At 40.7% G+C, this 19,059-nt stretch overlaps 1 protein-coding gene across 5 annotated transcripts in view; it reads left to right on the plus strand.

Moving 5' to 3' along the window:
* c1h6orf118 (chromosome 1 C6orf118 homolog) overlaps positions 1-19,059 on the plus strand; it is a 33,800-nt gene that overhangs the window by 260 nt on the left and 14,481 nt on the right. Inside the window, exons 2-6 of one of the 5 annotated variants that reach the window (XM_008120315.3) lie at positions 1,803-1,934; positions 3,025-3,720; positions 4,360-4,482; positions 7,917-7,976; positions 10,347-10,471. In XM_008120315.3, the coding sequence (XP_008118522.1) occupies positions 1,932-1,934; positions 3,025-3,720; positions 4,360-4,482; positions 7,917-7,976; positions 10,347-10,471 (1,007 nt within the window). In that variant the 5' untranslated portion in view covers positions 1,803-1,931. Of the gene's footprint in view, positions 1-1,691; positions 1,935-3,024; positions 3,721-4,359; positions 4,483-7,916; positions 7,977-10,346; positions 10,472-19,059 lie in introns of all 5 variants that reach the window. The other 4 variants (XM_062976391.1, XM_062976397.1, XM_003227162.4 and 1 more) reach the window with 4 other exon arrangements.

Raw genomic sequence — 19,059 nt, forward strand, 5'->3', positions numbered from 1 at the left:
AGTAATAATGAGCAAAGGAGTTCACCAATCTTACTTGAAACTTAAATTGGCATTAGGATATGTTCTTTTTAATTGGATTGGTTAATTTAACATGAAAGAAGGAGAAGTTTGGCTGTCTTGGAAAGATGTTTTAAATGTATGTGTGCACTTATTTTGTGAGGGAATGTTTCTAGCCACAGCAACATAAGCTCTTGAGGGAGTAACTATAGAGTGGCTCCAATTCTTATCATTTTCAGCCAGTATGACCAGTGATGATGGAAGTTCTAGTACAACTTCTGAAGCAGCCTGGAATAGAAGGTTTACTATATATACTTTCCCCCATGTATGCCTATCCAGGTCTTTTTATCTATAAGGAAGGTCTGTCTCTTTCTCCCACCACCCTCACTAGTATATGGGGATATGGTAAAGGATCTTCTAGGTGGATGTTCCAAGTCCCTGGAACCCGCACTATGGAAGGTTTAAACTGATATCTTCCATGGTGTCCTTCCAGAAGCAGACAAATACCTTTCTGTTTTGACAGGCCTTTGAGAATTAGATGCTTTGGGGGAAAGGGTTTTTAATGATATCATGTCAATATTTGTTCTTTTTAGTGATATGCTTTGAAATACCTTTGAATTCTATTTAAAGATTTATCGTATGGTTTAGTGATGGGAAATTTTATATTTACTTGTTTTAACTTTGTAAACTGCCCTGCATCCCAGGGCTGACAAAAAGGTGGGAAGTAAATAAGCAAACCATATGTTGTTTTCCCACTTTCCACCCTCATTCTTCAAAAGCTTGATGGCCATTGAAATACAGATGTAACAAGTTGATTGGAGCCAGATTTGCAGATCAGGTATACTGTGTTATATTGAGAGATCCAAGTTTGAATGCCTTATCATTTAGTGGGGTCAGCTCTTCATTTAACTTTATATAACAGCAGATCCTGATCTTTGGTACTCCAGAATTTTTGGACTTCAGCTCCCAAATTCCAAACAGTTGGCCAAGGTGGATAGGGTTTCTTGGAGTTGAAGTCCAAAATATCTGGAGTAGAAGAAGTTAGAAACCTCTGACCAAAAGATGAAGGGCTGGCAAGTAGATATTGTGGCCTCTTCTCTGCTTTGCTTGTCCCAGAAACACACCCCATTATTTTTACTGTGGAAAGTGCAGTCCTACAGATGTGTAGAAATATTGAACAGAAATGACAGTAGTGGAATGGGCAGGTGTCCTGAACTGCAGCTCCTAACATTCTTCATGAATGATTATCGAGTGATGGAAGTTGCAGTTCAGTGACAGAGGGAGGGCTTCAGTCACTCACCTCCTGCTATTTGTGATATCCTTGAAGTAGTTCAAAATGATCTATCTTGTAAAGAAATTATATCAATGGATTGATGCTTCTGTAAGGATATTGTGGCCACAGATCTATAATCAGAAACTCTTACAGTTGAGTCCATGTGACTGAAAAAGAATCATAGCCGAGACATTTCAAGCCTAAAATATTATTTTAATTCAAAACACTGATTAGATGGGATACTTTAAATATGTGTGTGTTCAGATATGTAGATTGAACCCACATTTCATCAGATGTCATAGGTTTATGATGAATTACATGCATTTAACAGCCTCCCACCTCCATCAAAATAAGTGCAGAAGATTGAGAGACTTGTATTACTGACCACTAGTTTATGTGCTTCTTCTTTGTATTATTTAAGGTTCCCACTATCGAAGAATATTCCCCAATTCTATATATGTGCCGTGGTTACTATAATATGTGTCGAAATGCTCTCCTCAAAGAGTGATGGTTTGCCTATTTCTCATCTCAGGTTAGCCCTAAAATATATCTTCTTGCTATGCATGAGGCAGGACATGAACAAGAGAAGTCCACTCACCATTGTTCTGAAGTGCTGGTATAGTGCTTTCTGCTGATCTGCAGTCTCGGGACAGCAGGTGGAATGGTGAGATACCATTGTTATCAACTGGGGTTTGACTCCTGGATCCCTCCTCCGTTTTACCCCAGATACCAAAACTCATGGGTGCTCAGGCCTCATTATATACAATAACATAGACACATGGCATATCTTATATAAAATGGCAAAATTGAAATTTGTTTTGGAGAAGTTTTTGGGAGGAATATTTTTGAGCTGTGATTGGTTAAATCCGTGGATTCAGAGACTCAGCTGTACCAGATTTGCAGGGGATCATAGCAAGTGTCCACATTTGTTCAAAAACGCTACTCAAATTCTCACTGTTAATTAAATCAAGTACACATCACATAAATGTATATGACACACACAGACATAGAGATGCAGGGAACTGATTAAAAACAAACAAACACTGCTTCTCTACTTTGTCTTGGATCCAAGAAGAATGAAGTTAACCACAGTTAATTTTTTTAAAATGCAGTTAACATTATTTCTCATTGTTTGTTAATCAGTTCTACACACATACATTTCCACATATCATTTCAACTTAAGTACACCCACCAAATCAAGTGTTGAACAGTGAGTAAAGATACTGGTAAATCCTATTGATTCAATTCTCTGTTATAGTAAATACTAATAATAAGATTTATCCTATGTGTTTTAAATGGCTATTAATCCTATTGATTTTTTTTTTTTCGTGTCAGGAGCAACCGGAGTTGCTTCTGGAGTGAGAGAATTGGCCGTCTGCAAGGACGTTGCCCAGGGGACGCCCGGATGTTTTGATGTTTTTACCATCCTTGTGGGAGGCTTCTCTCATGTCCCCACATGGAGCTGGAGCTGATAGAGGGAGCTCATCCACACTCTCCCCAGGTGGGATTCGAACCTGGCAGCTTTCAGGTCAGCAACCCAACCTTCAAGTCACTTAGTCCACTACGCCATCTGGGGGCTAATTCTATTGATAATTCAATTAGATTTTAACTGTTTGTATACTTTTACTGTGATGTTTTGCTAATTGTCATTAAGTCATCTATGGTTTATTGTGGTCCTATGAATAAGAGAGTATCAAGAGTCTCAGTCATCAGAAAGGCCTGCTCAGTTCTTGCGAACTCTTTTTTTATCATAGGGAATAACATCCTACATGGCAGGAAAGAAGCAAAATTACAAACTCACAGACATTTTAGATGGAGTGGAAAAGGCTCACAAAGCTGAAATTCAGCTTTACACCTCAGGTCACCTAAACCACAACAAGCTTTTCAAGCCCCAAGAATTGATAAAGCACAACTATTGGGGAAGTTCTCAAAAATCTGCCTCAATTTTCCAGAGAAGACCTCAATTCACTGCACCCAGTGAGGCATCTAGGAAGGCATCTAGGAAGGCAAGTAACATACAGATTGCCACCCGGGCCAAATCTGCTTTATTTTTATGTCAGCAATCTCAGGCATCCAATGCCAGCTCAATTTCGCCATCCCGTGTTTCATTTGGTGCTGCTGCTGCTTTCACTCATCAAAGAAAAGAGAATCAAGAAGAAACAAAGGAGGGATCTGATATATTTCAGAGACAACTAATAAGGGAAGAGCTAGAAATTCCAGAGATGAAAATGCTCAAATACCGACCAACCAGGAGTAGTCGGCTTTGTGTCACAAGAGAGAGTAAAAATGAATACCAGTTCTTTCCTTCCTACTTGGCTGGTGTGACCAAAACGGACCAGTTCCACAAGTTCATGCAAGTTCAGAAGGATTTTATTGCCAAGCAGGATTTGCTTGAGAATGACTATATAGGAAGCAAGTCAGCAGAGCACCATGAAAGGAGGTTGGCACAGGTAAATAAACAAGCCAGTGGATGGGCAAACAGTTCAGATATACTCCCTTTAAAATGAAAACCCTTGAAATATGAAATGTTGGGGGAGGAATCACTGCTGAATCCTCAATAAAGTATGCATGCTAGGTACTGTTATTACCTTCTGTCAGGTTGATTTTGACTTATGGAATCTTTATGAATGAGAAACCTTCTGGTCACCCTGGCATCAGCAGTCATGCTTAGGCATGCAGACTCAAGAATTGGTTGATTGAGTCTATTCATCTGCAATGCCATCTTCCTTTTTTCCTACTGGCTTCTGTCTTACAAAGCATGACTGCCTTTTTTAGAAAGTCACATTTTCTCATGATATGCCAAAAGGATGATGGTCTCAGTTTAGTCATCTTGGCTTCTAGAGAGAGTTCAGCTTCATTTGCTCTAGGGCCCACTGATTTGTACTGCTGCCATCAGCATTGCTATTTGCCTAACCAATGCATGCAATTCCACCACTGCAGAAAGGTAGTGCCATTACTGGCATAATATATTACATTTGGTCAGATATGTGTGGAACAATGCTGTCTGCAATTCATATTTCAGCAATTGGTAGCAAGGAAGTTATTAAATTGGAATACATCTTTTGAGAAAGATTTTGATTCACTTTCAGGCACTCCAGTATATCTGCGACTGCAATCGTCCACATTTTTACCGTTTGCAAGCTGTTAGTGATGTGTTTGAAGATATCTGCAACAACTCTTTGATATTTGGTGATGTATTGAAGGAAGTAAAAGTATGTGTTGTTCCTATGATCAATGTAGTGTACCATGTACCTGCATTGCCATTTAAGTTTTCATTTGTCTTCAGATAATCTCATGGCTCTATGTAATTTAAGACAACCTTTCTGTAACAATATTGATTTTAAAAGAGCATTTGCAAAAACTATGTTTTATAGAAGGTGTATAATGCCCCATTCTCTGCACACAACTTGTGCTCAGACACAGGGCCGGCCCCACCATAGAGGCCAGTGACGCCGCCGCCTCGGGCGCAGGTCCCGGGGGGCGCCGTCAGGCTGGGCGGGAGGCGGGGCACCGCTCTGACGGTGCCCCGCCGCCCGACCAGTGCGCCCTGGCCTTGTGGCTCCCTCTTTCGCCGCCCGGGAAGGGGAGGAGGGATCCCCTCCTCCCGTCCCCGGGCGGCGAAGCCTCCTCCTTTCGCCGCCCGGGGAGGGGAGGAGGAATCCTCTCCTCCCGTCCCTGGGCGGTGAAGCCTCCTCCTTTCGCCGTCCCCGGGCGGCGAAGCCTCCTCCTTTCGCCACCCGGGAAGGGGAGGAGGGATCCCCTCCTCCCGTCCCCGGGCGGCGAAGCCTCCTCCTTTCGCCGCCCGGGAAGGGGAGGAGGGATCCCCTCCTCCTGTCCCCGGGCGGCGAAGCCTCCCTCTTTCCAACCCTGGCTGCGCCTCCCACGCTGCGTGGGAGGAGGGGCTAGGGCGAATAGCATGGGAGGCGGGGCCAACCCTGGCCCCGCCTCCCACCCAGCATGCCCTGGCCCCGCCTCCCACGCAGCGTGGGAGGCATGGCCAGGGCACGCTGGGTGGGAGGCGGGGCCAGGGCGCAGGAGGCGGGGCCGGCGGGGGGCGCTTTTCAGCACCCCCGCTTAATATTTAAATTTATCTCCAACCGGCCCTGCTCAGACATCACTAGAAGTCATATCCTACAGCAGTGGTTCTCAACCTGTGGGTCCCCAGGTGTTTTGGCCTACAACTCCCAGAAATCCCAGCCAGCTCATCAGCTGTAATGGTTTCTGGGAGTTGAAGGCCGAAACATCAGGGGACCCAGAGGTTGAGAACATCTGTTCTACAGAAGGACATTAATTACTACTTTGTTAAAAAAAATTGCGAAACCATTGCAGTTTCCTAGGCAGGCAAAATCTGAACCTAGGTCATGCAGTATTTGAATTCTTATAGGAGTCTGCATCTGTAGAATAATATGTGCACAGATTTCTCTTGCTTTCAGATATCCTCTGGGCCAATCATGGACACCACCACCACCATCATCATCATCACTACTTTTATCCCGCTTTTGTCCCACAGGTGGGACTTAAGGCAGTATACAAAAATAAAAAGTCAACTACATAATCCAAAAAAACCATCAACCCACCCACCCAACATATAAACAATAAATCCACACATTACATAATACACAAGTTACATAAATATAAATAAGCAACAAAATAATTACATATCATTGTTATTAAAATATCTACACCTCAAGCCACTGAGGTTGTCCTAACAAATTAAAACATTAAATTAACTGACACAGAGCTCCAAGTCATTGGCCATGTGAGTCTAGTCTGGCCGAGCTAGCTGCTATTATGTGTTGTCTGGGAAGACCTGCTTCCATAAAAATGTTTTCACCTGGGAGCAGAAGGCCAATAATGAGGGCCACGGAAAGTCATAAACAGGATAAAGTTTCTGCTAACCCTTCCTATGTGTGGTCTCAGGATTTGCACATGAAAGGAGCAAGAAGAGGAGAAGAGTGGGAATGAACACTGTCTCAGACTAGGCAATTATCGTGTTTTCCTGCATCAATCATATGATGTATTTTTCCACCACTGGAGTCAACTTGAATTATTATCATTCATTTATAAAGCACCATCATTGTACATGGTGCTTTACAAGTAAGAACAACAAGACAGTTCCCTGGCCCTAGGTCTACAATCTAATCAAGACATACAGGAAAGGGGGATGGCAGTATGGGAGGAAATTAAGTCAAGGCAGTGGCAGTTGGGATGAAGAAAGGCCCCCATCTATTACTGGACCTACACATGATAGAGCTGTGTCAGCCTTTCTCACTTTCTCCCTACAAGACCAGGTCAATGGTATTTGGGATGGACAGAGGGCTTTTCATGTACTTCTGGGCTTCAGTATGATGGAGCTGTGGTTAGCTCTTCTTCTCTTTCTCTGTAGCCAGGACAGTGACAGTGGAAATGGAAAGGAAGAACTTTTGTCTCTTCTGGACCAAGGCATAATGGAGTATGCCTGCCTTCTCTATACCTCAAAATCCAACTGAATACATATAACAACAGCAAGCTACTGGTTATACTGGGCACTTTAACCTCAGTGTGCTTTTTCATTCCTGTCAATCACGATGCATGCATAGACACACACAGAGTTACATGAAAACATTTCACATGAAGCTTTCACCTATGCAACATCTATGCAAACATTTATACAAGGGAGGCTGTAATTTCTTATGGGAATTATGTTTCATTGGACACAGCAATACTAGCTTCTCTACACAAGTTTCTGCATCATGGGATTAGTTGGCCAGTTAATTAAATAAAAGTGAGATAATTAATGAAATGCACAGTCCTTAAGTAGTTGACAGCTGTAAAATTATGTTGGAATCTGGTTAATTTAATAATACTTTATCAGGTGCTTCTTACTGACACCACTGCATTTAGCAGAAAGCCTTAAACACAAAAGCAAAGAGAAACAGGACATCCCCACTGCTAATAATCTGGAAACAAAGGATGGCAACTAAAGTGGGCTAATCTTTTGCTTGTTTTGTGTGGGGGTTTTTTTGTAATGCATGTCTCAGGTAGTCCCAATACAAGGGGGGGGGGGATCCAGATTTTTTAAAAAAATGTATTTTGTTGTTCCTCAAGGCCTCCTGGACAATTTTTCCAATGCGATTTCCTCTTTAACTTTTGTGGTTGTATCCTATTGAATTCTGGAATTTGCCGTTTAGAGATAGGTATTTAGAACTACAGGGGCCCTTTGTGTCAACTGGGGTTTGGTTTCTGGACTCCCCATAGATACCAAAATCCATTGATGCTCAAGTCCTATTATATGCAATAAGAAAAAAAAGTGTCCCTTATATACAATTGGAAATCAAACGATGCTTTTTGGAGTTGATCTGTAGATGGAGAATCCATGGATATGAAGGGCTAATCTTATCTGAGAGTTTTAGTGCTTCACCAATTCTACATAGCCTAATATTTCATAGCAGTTAAAGTGGAATTAATGCACTATAATTGTGTAGTGTGATAGTGCCCCAGAAACAACCATATAGTCAGTTCTATGGGTCCCCCCTCCTTTTTGCCTCTCCTCTTGGGTGTGGTACAGCCTACAACAAGCACAGAGTGCAAATAAACAATCCTCAGGCCACTGTGCTTTAAATTATCTGAATGACATTTTTGTAATATTCTCAATTCTACTTTACAGAATGAATATGAGCTCTATATGGTGATCCTGCTGGAGTCTCTGCCTACAGTGCAATACAGAGTAATGTAATTTTTGTTACCAGTGTATGCCAAATCTAACATTTTGAGTTCTTCAGTGAAACCTCCTTTCTTGTAAAGTGAGGATAAAAATGCAGAGGTCTTCCAGATAATATTGACTGTATAGTTCAGCAGCTTTTGCCTGGACAACCACTGTTGGGGAATGTTAAGAGTTGTAATTTGATGAAATCTGGATTGCACCAATTGAAATGGGTGGTTTTTAATGGTCTCATAGAACACATAGATTCTTATGGCCATACATAATAACTAGCATGGCTTTTAAACTGCACAGCACTTAGATATCTCTTATTTCTAAGGTTTGACCTTACTTGATGTTTCCTTATATCCATCATGAAATTGTACAGCCTGAAGGAGTAGATTAAATTATCCTGCTTCAAATTTCAGGAAGGATAAATCTAAAGATGGCCAATTTTTTAACATTAAGTTTTAACATAATCATATTCTCATTTCTCCAGTGGTGGCTCTATCCACTCCCATTCTTGATTGATTTATAAATTTTCTTTTATTCTGCATGAAAATTTGCATTTATTTTATGAGTAAAATATTCATTTTTATTTTTGAAATGCGTGGTTTTTTGTATATATTTCAAATATGTTTCTGTCGGCGTGGGAGGTCAGGGTGCGTGCCAGGTGGGTTTCTTCAAACTCCAGCACCCTGATGAATTGGTTGCAATCATCTGCCACACCAATTCCTCTGTTCAATGTCAGACTCAAAGACATCTGTAGTCTGAAGTCCAAAAACATTTATTCAATATCTATAATACATATTTTCAAAGCACAGCAAAAGCCATTGCCCTGAGCTGGCATTCTCTTCAGCCTCTTTGCTCGGCAAGCACCAGCTCAACACACACAGAGATAAGAAAAACACATTTCTCAGTCTGCAGGAAGTTCCAACCTCCAAAGCCGGAAATCATGCCTGATAGGTCATAGCAGTCACAACACGCTGTCAGTCAAAACTAGCCTGCTGTTAACTGTTTCATTACTGAAACACATACTCTTGCAAAACAGCAGAAAACACTTGATTTACATTTCATACACATACAACCATAATCCAACAGTTTCCCCCAATGTTTAGCCACTGTGTGTGTGTATTTCCACTCATACCCCCTTTATGAAAATATGCATTCCCACAAGGCATTTTACTGCACTTTAAAAAAAAAAACTATAACACTAGGCAGTGCAAATTCGGTATATCTGACAATTCACATAAGACCTCTAGGAAGCATAGACACACTCATGTAAAACATAAGACAAAGAGAAAAACTATACACCAAATTAGAATTTTTCTCCCAGGAAGTTAATTATTTAGGAGATCATTCAAAAACAGAGTCCGCAATGGTATAGATCACTATATTGCCTCATTCTGCAGCATGTTGATATCTGGTCTGTTTGTATGTAGGGTATCATTCATGTTAGACTTAGATTGTCTATCAAGCCTATTTTATTAATAGCAAAATACATAACTCTATAAGTTATATATCTTTCTCCAGACATCTGCATCTGTTGTACATTCAGATCCTGTTAAAAATATTGTGCTCATCACAATTGTGTTCATGTGTTTGTATATTGATATGTGTGTTTGTATGTGTGTACCAGACTGCAGATGTGTTATCATTGTTCAAGCACCCCATGCACAGTCCACCATAAACACACTACTTTTCTGAGTACTTTTCAAATATTGATTGATGAGTCACTATCCAAGTGTACCTAATATTCTGAACATGAAGAAAAACCCTCCTTCTGCCCAAGATAAGTGATTTGTAATATAAACCAGGGACTGGGAACTGTGGCCCTCCACATTTTGCTGGACTGAAATTCCCCTTATCCTTTACTATTGGTAGTCATGTACTCTGGGACTGATGGGAGTTAGATTCAACAAAATCTAGAGGGCAATAGTATCCTACTCACAGTATCAAGAATAATTTCACCAGAACTTGAAAATGTTGCTTTTCCATTACAAACAGCTCTGCTTGGTGTATGATTCATGGAGCTGTACCTCATAAAATGGACTTTTTCAAGTTTTGAACTTTTGCTCTATGCTCTCTGTGGTATATGGGTAGCCATTTTTGTTTGATGTATGCAAGAATCCAGAAAAGGCTCTTATAGGTGAAGTGGATTGTAATGCACAATAATACCTTGTTCTGCATTTATCTCTGTTTATTCCATGAGGATATTCATGATAATTTATATTAGAAGTATAAAGACTTGTACATAAAGTCATGGAAATTAATGTCAGTAAATGACAAATTATGGACATACAATATCTTGTAGTTCTAAAATGGCACAAACGCACAGCTCTTATCCTTCTCACTTACTGAAATGTCTTCCTGCTTATTAATTTTTCTCCCATGAAGACTTTGCAAAATGAAGTCAAAGGCATGAGGAAGAGAACAGTGATGACCCATGAAATAGAAGAGAAAAGAAATGACATACAGGCTCTTATGCAGAAATCCAAAGTGGCTTTAGCAAGAAATGAAGAGTAAGTTATGTAAGTGGGAGAGATTACTACAACACATGTTACAAATCTAGAACACATCTTACCTCAGTTTGAGTCACTTGGTTCTCCAGACAAAATTCAAAAATTTATTTTGTTGTTACATTCAACTAAATGTGGTGTCTGAGTTATACTTGTATTAAAACAAATAGCCAGATTGAAAGGTTAATCAAAACAGTGTCATTCCCTAAACATAAAACAAATTTCTATTTTCTCATATGAAGAATGTATGCAGCATTTTTGCAATCTTGCATACAATTAGGATTGCATACAATCTTGCATACAATTAGGATTGCATACAATCCTACAAAGTTCAATGATGTAAATAGTCTATGTGCAGGTCACATTCAGTCTCAGAAGAAGGCATAGGCAAACCCCATCTGAACAAATTCTGCCAAGACAACCCTGTGATAGGTTTTCTTTAGGGTTGTCATAAATTGGAAATGGCTTGAAGGCACACAACAATTGCAGTTTGCAGAACTGCAGCCATGAAGGCAACCCTATCTTGAATTACTCAGACTTGTACAGAATGTAACGGGACTCCCTGCATGATAACTACATTGGAAGAACTGGAGCCTTCATCTCTTAAGTGTTCTTAACAAGGGCCTTCCCCATGAAAAGCAGGACCAAACTTCCTGTATATTCAGAAGATCCAGAAGGCCTCCCACTCACATAATGGGATTGGCTGGCCCATATGGTCTCTCCCCACTCTGACTCATTTTATCAACACATGTTTTTTAATTGGTGAAGTTTGAATTCCCATTGCAGATTTCTCAGCTGTCTCTACTAAAATCTCACAGAATTGATCTACTGTAAAAGTGATCATTTTAACTTAATAGAAATACGGCAAGAGAAGGGATTATTTGGGATACAGTGAAAGCCTTTGAAAGAGGACTATTAATAAAGAATGAAATAGCCAAGAAGAAATGTATGAATCAAGAGAGAAATACAATAATCAAGCAATTGGGAGATAAGTACAGGGACCTTCAGAATAGGTATGAAAAAGAACAAAAAAAAGAAATAGATAAGTTGAAAGGGGAGTTGGAGGAGATAGATAAATTTAATATATGGAAAAAAGAAAAAATGGTGAAAAACAATTTCCAAAGGGCAAATATTAATTCAGTAAGGTGCTTGGCAAACTATTTTTTTTAAAAAAAAGAAAGGAAAAGCAAAGGGTGAAAGAAATATTTGATGAAAAAATAATTTGGTAAAGGACAATAAAAGTATAAGGGATATATTTGCTGATTTCTACCAGAAATTATATAAAGGAGAAAATAATTTGCAAGGCAATGACTGGGTCTGAGAAAAATTGAGAGAAGAGGACAATTTTTTTTTTTACAAAGGGTTATTTCATATCAGGAAATCGATGAAGTAATAGGAAACTTAAAAAAGCAAAATCACCCAGAACTGATGGTTACACAGTAAAGTTTTACAAACAAATGAAGGAAGAACTAATACCGGAATTGGCAATAGTTTTTAATAATATAATAAGAGGAGGTGAATTACCTGAGTTTTGGAGGGAGGCAGAAATAATAATTATCAAACCAGGGAAGAATCCTAGAGAAGTAAATTCTTATAGACCAATTAGTTTAATGTCCCCTATGGTGAGAAAGGTGGGATAGAAATGTTGTAAATAAATAAAACGAGGATTACAAAACATTTACTAAAATATTAGCAAATAGACTAAAGGATTTATTACCAAAAGTGATAGGGGAAGACCAATATGGATTTATAAAGGGGAGAAATATCAGCCATCCAATTAGGAATTTGCTTAATATTATTGCACAGAAAAGTAAGAAAAAAATAGCATTCATTAAATTGGATGTATACAAAGCATTCGAAACAGTGAATCATAACCTTTTATTTAAAAGGATGTAGAATTTGGGATTGGGACAAGAATTCATAGAGGTTATATGAGAAATGTATAAAAAAGGAGTAGCAAAAATAAAAGTTAATGAAGGATATTCCAGAAAAATAGACATTGAAAGAGGTTTAAACAGGGGTGCCCTATATCACCAATGTTATTCACAATGGCTATAGAATATTTAGCAGATAGAATTAAAAACAATGGTGGAATAACAGGATTTAGGACAGGAAAGGAGGAAGTAAAAGTGAATCTGTTTGCGGATGATTTTTTAATAATCACAGAAAATCCACTGGACGCCTTGAAAAAACTGGAAGTAATATTGGAAGATTATTATAAAATCTCAGGTTTACGGATAAATATCACAAAATCAGAGCTGTTGGGGTTTAACCTGGGGAAAGGAATTTTAGAAGAGTTCCGGAAAAGAAAAGATATACACATTGTAAAAAACAAAATTAAATATTTGGGAATTTATTTAACTAATAAGCCAACAAGGATCTGGGATTATAACTATAAGAAGACATTGAATAGGATACAGCTACAAATGATTAATTGGAAGGATAAGAACTTAAGTATTTCAATGAGAATTAGATCAATTAAAATGTGTATACTCCCCAAATTATTGTATTTGTTTCGAACTCTACCATTGGAGATTTCAGAACAAAAATTCAAAAAATGGGATGGAGAAATAAGGAAGTGGATATTTGGAGGGAAAAAATCAAGAATAAGTAATAAGAAGCTGTATAGATCCAATAAAGAAATAGGATGGAGAATACCGAAGTTACAAGAATACTACTAAGCATTCCAGCTGAAAGCATTGTTGGAATTGGTAGAGGAGAAGCAAGAGGAGTGGATAAAAATAGAGAATGAAGTAAATAAAAATCAAGGAGACTATGGAATATTTACAAAAAATGTAAAAGAGGGAATAGGAAAAACAATAGGCCCAAGGAAATAGCATTAAAACTATAGGGAAAATGGAAAGAGAAATGGATGCCATACTTATCAAAAGAAGCCCCGATAGGTAGTTTAAGAAATAATGAGGACAGGAGTATTATAAAAAAATTAAAACAGATGGGATATAGTAAAATTAAAGATTTATATAATGAAAATAAGGAAAATAGACAAATATAAGGAATTAGAACTGAAAATAATTACGAAATGGTACAGAACACCAATTCAGCTGGCACACATGATTCAGGGATTAAATCCCAAATGTTGGCATTGTGGGAGTAGGGAGTCATGGTACTCTCATCTATGGTGGGAATGTGAAGACATAAAAAAATTAGAACCCAATTCTAACCCAGGTTGAATTACATACTAAAATCAAATTTGATATAAATATGCAAATTCTGTTAATAGGGATATATGGGGACAGAAGAATTAAAGGCCAAGACCAAGAATTAATGATGATAATGTTTAGAGCCGCACATACAGTAATAGCATGGGGGTGGAAGGATAAAAAGAAATGGACACTTGAAAAATGGTATGAATATATGTGGAATCAAATACAACTGGATATTACGGACATTATAAGAAGTAAAAAACATGGTCAGACAAACAGAAGAAAATTAAAGAAATATGGACTTCATTTAGCAGATGGCTACTGTCACAGACAGAACGCCAGCGAGTAAAACAAAACTCAGTTTATTGAGGTTACAGAACTAAAAACGCCCGTAGGAAACAAAGAACAGGGCAAACACTTGACTTCAGTGTGATAAGTAACAAAAAACAGCTCAGTTTGAGCTTAAACGGTTCAAAGGGATAAACCGGGTTAAACAGAAGTATAATCCGGATTAAATCAAAAGTGCTTACTTCAGCCTGGCAAACAATGCAAACAAAAGTGGATCAACAGGAGTCAGAATGTAAACAACAGACTGGTAGCAGATTCCTCTCTGCTACTCAGAAACAGCAGGAGAATAAACCAGGCTTGTTTATTCCTCCCTGCAGCGAACGAAAAGCGTGGTTGTAGTCAGGATTCAGTTTAAGGTTCAGCGGCCAACGATATCCAGGTCCAGGCACAGCAGTCAGGGTAACGGCAGTCAGCAGGGTCCCAATCCGGTCCAGAGGTCAATAGCCAAGCGTAGTCGTCTAGAAATCCAAAGGTCTCACCGATAGCCAGCAGAAGGGATAATCCAGAATCGAAGTCAGTCAGTGCAGCGTCAATCCAGTGCGAGTAGATATTGCCCGTCAAAAAGACGACGGAGGTCCAAGCTATCGAGATTAAACACAAGTTGCACAGAGAAAAACCCCGCACAGTTCCTCCCGCCGTCGATGCCCAGTGTCCTTGGTAAACTTACGTATCCAGTAACGAATCACACCCGTCTTCAGGAAGTTCCCCAACAAAAGCCCAAGCGTCCGTCCAGATTACCTTGCCCAACGCAATTAGACATTGGTCCCAAACCCCAATTTATCCCAGTTCAAGCTCATCATCGCTGTCAGCTGCCATCCCAATTCCAGGTGCCCCAACATCATCATCCTCATCAGAGCTTAAGCACCTTTGACTACGCCCCACAGCATCCCCAGCTGTGGATCCCGCTCCATCCCTCCAGCCAGTCCATGGGTCTGATCCTGCAACCCGCCAATCACCTCCCATGCTTTCATTGCCTGTTTCCCCAACACCCAAATCCTCTTTCACACGAGTCCATTCCATGTCGTCCTCCTCCGAGCTGGCCATCTCTTCCTCCAAACCCTCAGAAAAACCCTCAAATGAGTCCTCATCTGTCGGGTCTGTAAACAAATCCCGGAGCCATTTTCTTTCATGCTCCTCGAAAGAGTCTGACTCTCGAGGAGTCTTATGACCCCTTCTTCTATTACCGGAGCCCGAAGGCTCAACCATAACACTATCCCCCCTCACAAAGGCCTCACCCTCCAAAGGTGGAGACACAGCAGAGACCTCCGCGGCTACAGTATCCCGTTGCCCAGAAGTGTCCAACTTTAACAAAGAGCGATGGAATACAGGATGGACCTTAAGAGAGGACGGCAAACGTAATCTAAACGCCACAGAAGAGATCTTCTTAACAATAGGGAATGGCCCTAAATACCATGGTCCAAACTTTCCCCCAGAATGTTTTATATACTTAGAGGATAACCAAACCAGATCCCCCTCTTCTAACTCCTCCCCTGCTTGCCTATGTCGATCTGCTTGAGTTTTCTGAGCTGCCTTGGCTTCTAACAACAACTTACGAGCGATATCATGTAAGGCACCCATTTCAGATGAGCGATATACAGGATCAGAAGAAACCACATTGGTTGACGGTGCCACTCCCCCCCGCGGATGGAAACCATAAGTCAACTCAAATGGTGTGTGTCGACTGGACGTATGCGTAGCGTTATTATAAGCAAACTCAGCTACCGACAACCACTTCACCCAATCACCAGGTTGTTCCAGGCAAAAGCAGCGCAAATACTGCTCCAACAGTCCATTAACTCTCTCAGATTGTCCATCCGTTTGCGGATGGAAAGCAGAGGACACATTCAACTTGGTTCCCAAACACTCATGGAAATGCTTCCAAAAACGAGATACGAACTGAGGAGCCCTGTCAGACACAATAATCTCAGGAGCCCCATGCAAACGGAAAACATGCTTCGTAAAAAGTAAAGCCAATGTAGGAGCCGCCGGAATCGTTGAACAAGGTATAAAATGAGCCATTTTAGAAAACAAATCTACCACCACCCAGATACACGTGTAACCCCCAGACCTAGGTAAATCAGAAATGAAATCCATAGAAATAATTTGCCAGGGTCTTTCAGGAACAGGCAGTGAAGACAATAATCCCCTAGGGTGCCCGACAGGCGTCTTGCTCTGTTGACATACTGCACAACTATCACAGTAACGAAGAATGTCCTGTCGCATTTTAGGCCACCAATAATTTCTGGTAATAAGTTGCACAGTCTTAAATCTACCAAAATGCCCAGCCATCGGCTCATCATGATGTGCCCTAATTACTTCCAACCTGAGTGAACCCGCCGGTACATAAACTTGCCCATTACGCACCAATACCCCCTCCTGTTCCTGTAAATGAGGTAGCACAGTACGAGTCCCTACCGAAAGCAATATGAGTTTTTCTTGAGTCCAGTTATCATTCTTTTGAGCCTCTAGAATCTGAGTGTGTAGCCCAGACTCGTTTTCTACCACACATAAAGAAGCAGTTGGTAATATTGTCTGACGCACTGTTTGCTCGCAAGTTTTAAACTCTGGTTTACGAGACAAAGCATCCGCCCTTAAATTAACCTTCCCCTCCACAAACTGAACCTTAAAGTTGAACCTAGAGAAAAACAAGGCCCATCGAATCTGGCATTGATTCAATTTCTTGGCAGTCTGTAAATGTTCTAAGTTCTTGTGGTCAGATCTGACCACGATTTGATGACGTGCGCCTTCTAACCAGTGCCGCCACACCTCAAAAGCCACCTTTATAGCCAACAATTCCTTTTCCCAGATGGTGTAATTTTGTTCAAAAGGTGTTAGTTGTCTGGAATAGAATCCACAGGGACGCAAGGTCCCTGATGAATCCCTTTGAGATAACACAGCCCCCAACGCATAGCTAGAAGCATCTGCTTCTACTATGAATGGTTTATCAATGTCTGGATGTATTAGTACATTATCATCTTGGAAACTAGATTTCAACTGTTCAAACGCATCTCGAGCCTCCCTTCCCCACACAAACGGTTGCTTCTTACGTAATAGCTGTGTTAAAGGTACAGTAAGTTTAGCAAAGTTTGGAATAAACTCTCGATAGTAATTAGCAAACCCCAAAAAATGCGGTACATCTTTTTTAGACTTGAGTTCCTGCCAGGAGTTGACAGCGTCAACCTTGTGCGGGTCCATTTTTAGTTCTTTTCCTGAAACTACATGTCCCAAGAATTCCACCTCTGACACGTTAAACACACATTTGGAGGCCTTAGCAAAAAGCCCATTATCCCGTAAACGTTGCAACACCTGCCTCACATGTTGCTGATGTTCCTTCTCATCTTTTGAGAAAACCAATATATCGTCCAAATAAACAACCACAAACTGATCAATCAAATCTCTAAACACGTCATTTATGAACCTTTGGAAGACGGCGGGCGCATTACATAACCCGAAGGGCATCACACGAAATTCGTGACATCCGAAGCATGTATTGAATGCCGTGTTCCATTCGTCACCTTCCCGTATCCTAATCAAATTATACGCCCCCCGTAGGTCAAGTTTAGAAAAGATCTTAGCCCCTTGAACCCTTGAGAGAAGCTCCGAAATCAAAGGTAGCGGATACCTATCACGAATGGTATGCTTATTAAGAACCCGATAGTCACATACTAGCCTAAGCTCCCCTGTCTTTTTAGCCACAAAAAACACAGGTGCAGCAGTTGGAGAGCTAGATGGACGAATAAACCCTTTGGCTAGATTCTCATCAAGGAATTCTCTCAAGGCTTGTCTTTCAGGTACCGTTAGAGCGTACAACCTTCCTGCTGGTAACTTAGCGCCTTCCACCAGTCTAATCGCACAATCGTATGGTCTATGAGGCGGTAACTTATCTGCTTCCCTCTTACAGAAAACATCTTGGAATTCCCTGTATTCAGTAGGCACACCCTCCATATCAATCTGGGAAGAATTTAAAGCAAAACATCCCTGCCTTTTAAAAGCTATAGTACGCTTCACCCAATCCACTTGAGGGTTCACCAAAGTTAACCAATCCATTCCCAGAATTACATTGTATCTTGGTAACCGTGTGATGTCCCATACAAATTCTCCAGTTACCCCTTGCACCTCCCATGTTATTCCTGAGGTTTCTTGATTAACCACCCCAGATTCCAGTAGTCTCCCATCCGCCCCTTCCACCCATATATCGTATGCTTTACGTATTGTAGGGAGCCTATGTTTCCTTGCAAACCCAACATCCACGTACGAGACCGTAGCCCCTGAGTCCAGCAGTGCCAGAGTTGAAGCAAGTTCCTTTTCCCCAACAGATAGAGAAATGGGTACAAAAACATGTTTCTTTCCCTCTAGTGACTGCCTTGTAAGCCCTAGTGCGTTGGACTCACATCGCACTAGGGCTGGCCTTTTCCCGAAAACTGAGAAGGCTTGATGTTACAGTTCCTAGCAAAGTGCCCAGCAGTCCCACAATACAAACATAATCCTAATTGCCTTCTACGATCTTTTTCCGCCATCGACAACTTTCTAAACACCCCGAATTCCATAGGCTCCTCCCCCTTAGCCACAGGTGCCCTAGATACAGATACAGATGGCGCATACATAGCCCGAGATTGTTTACGAGATTCAAACCAGGCGTCCAAACGCAAAACCTTAGCCACCAAAGCGTCCCAGTTTTCTGCTGGCTCTAACCGCGCCAGTTCATCTTGAAGATGGTCACTTAAACCAGCTATAAACAAAAGCATAAATGCGTTCTCCCCCCAGTCCAATTGATGGCGAAGAGAATTAAACTTATTCAAATAGTCCAAAACAGACCCTTTTCCCTGTTTTAACCGGTAAAGAGCCCAGCTAGCATTCTCCATACGGAGGGGATCCCCAAAAGAGTCCGACAATAATTTCTTGAAGTTAACCAAATTATCCTTGACTGGGTCACTACCCAAAATCAAATTAGTTGCCCACTGTCCCGCTGAACCGGTCAGTAAACTCAAAATAAATGCCACCTTGCTGGTGTCCGTAGGAAAAGCTTGTGGGCTAACCTGAGAAAAATAAAGTTCAACTTGAGCCAAAAAAGTAGGCAAT

The sequence above is a fragment of the Anolis carolinensis genome, chromosome 1, assembly GCF_035594765.1.
Source record: "Anolis carolinensis isolate JA03-04 chromosome 1, rAnoCar3.1.pri, whole genome shotgun sequence".
Lineage (NCBI taxonomy): Eukaryota > Metazoa > Chordata > Lepidosauria > Squamata > Dactyloidae > Anolis > Anolis carolinensis.